The sequence below is a fragment of the Nanorana parkeri genome, unplaced genomic scaffold, assembly GCF_000935625.1.
Source record: "Nanorana parkeri isolate BGI_ZX_2015 unplaced genomic scaffold, ASM93562v1 scaffold4801, whole genome shotgun sequence".
Taxonomy (NCBI): domain Eukaryota; kingdom Metazoa; phylum Chordata; class Amphibia; order Anura; family Dicroglossidae; genus Nanorana; species Nanorana parkeri.
Genome location: NW_017311063.1, coordinates 6,603 through 7,972, shown reverse-complemented (window position 1 = coordinate 7,972; position 1,370 = coordinate 6,603). Strand labels below are relative to the sequence as shown.

At 52.1% G+C, this 1,370-nt stretch overlaps 1 protein-coding gene across 1 annotated transcript in view; it reads left to right on the top strand.

The window, feature by feature from the left end:
* LOC108804023 (phosphatidylinositide phosphatase SAC2-like) overlaps positions 1–1,370 on the top strand; it is a gene marked incomplete at its 5' end in the record, with an annotated part of 4,927 nt that overhangs the window by 1,925 nt on the left and 1,632 nt on the right. The window contains one exon of the mRNA XM_018575792.1: positions 472–559. Within this exon, the coding sequence (XP_018431294.1) occupies positions 472–559 (88 nt within the window). The remainder of the gene's footprint in view (positions 1–471; positions 560–1,370) is intronic.

Sequence of the window (1,370 nt, the reverse complement as noted above, 5' to 3'; positions counted from 1 at the left end):
CCCCACACTACATTTAGTCCGGCCTTCCCAAAGCAGGACTAAATGTAGAAGGCAACTTGGCCCCCGGAACTATATGTTCCGGGTCGGGGGACTCCACGCCGCTGCCGCCCCTCGGCGCCCTGCCGCCCCAGGCCTGGCCTCGGTGGGCTTGTGGGGAATCCGGGCCTGGGGATCGGCTGTACCGCTCCTTTTCACAATACAAGTCTATGAGTCGGCTGACCCGCTGAAAACAATGCCCCCCTTGTGTGGCTGTATATATTTATCTCGGCGGCAGTTAGGCGGTGATCCCGCATGATTGTTGTGGACTGAAACATGTCACAATGTGGCCGTCAGACCCAAATAACATCAACATAAGAGCTAAAAATCATCATCTGAGTGAAAATATTTTCTCGTTTTATGGAACCCGATTTCCCTCCCTTGTCCCATCCCCCGGAGCGCCTCACCTGTAGCCGGAATCTGTTTGATTTACAGACACGCTGCTGTGTATAGCGGAGATGCTGCGAATTACCAAACAAGCCATGGAGTCCGACGTCCCCGTCATTGAGAAGAAGCTGGAGAGGTGAGCGCTGCGGCCCAATGATGGATACACCGGGGGAGGGGCGGGGGGTAGAATGTGAAGCACCATAGACCGGCATTCCTGTGGTGGTCAGTCCATTCTCTGGTACTGATGGAGCCGGCGTGCTGTGTGGGGGATGGTCATGGCCAGTGTCTGGTTTTAGTGATGTTTGGTGTGTGGATTGGCCCAATGTTGCAGTTTCTGGTGCACATGAAGGGGATCGGCATGGTGTTTGTTTCTTGTATGAAGGGATCGGAGTCTCGGTCTCCAGTGTGCATGAAATGATCAGTATCTTGCGCTTAGGTGCCATAGAAAGGATCGGCTTGGTGTGGTAGGTTGGTTTCGTGGTGCCTGATAGGAAGGGATCTGCTCGGTGCTGAAGTTTTTGGTATATAGGGATTGGGGTTGGTGTTGTAGGTTCTGGTATGAAGGAATGGGCTCACTATTGTAGGTTCTGGTATGTATGGATTGGCTTGGTGTTGCAGGTTCTGGTATGTATGGATTGGCTTGGTGTTGCAGGTTCTGGTATGAAGGGATTGGCTTGGTGTTGTAGGTTCTGGTATGTATGGATTGGCTTGGTGTTGCAGGTTCTGGTATGAAGGGATTGGCTTGGTGTTTCAGGTTCTGGTATGAAGGGATGGGCTCAGTATGGTAGGTTCTGGTATGAAGGGATGGACTCAGTATGGTAGGTTCTGGTATGAAGGGATGGACTCAGTATGGTAGGTTCTGGTATGTATGGATTGGCTTGGTGTTGCAGGTTCTGGTATGAAGGGATTGGCTTGGTGTTGCAGGGTCTGGGATGAAGGGATGGGAC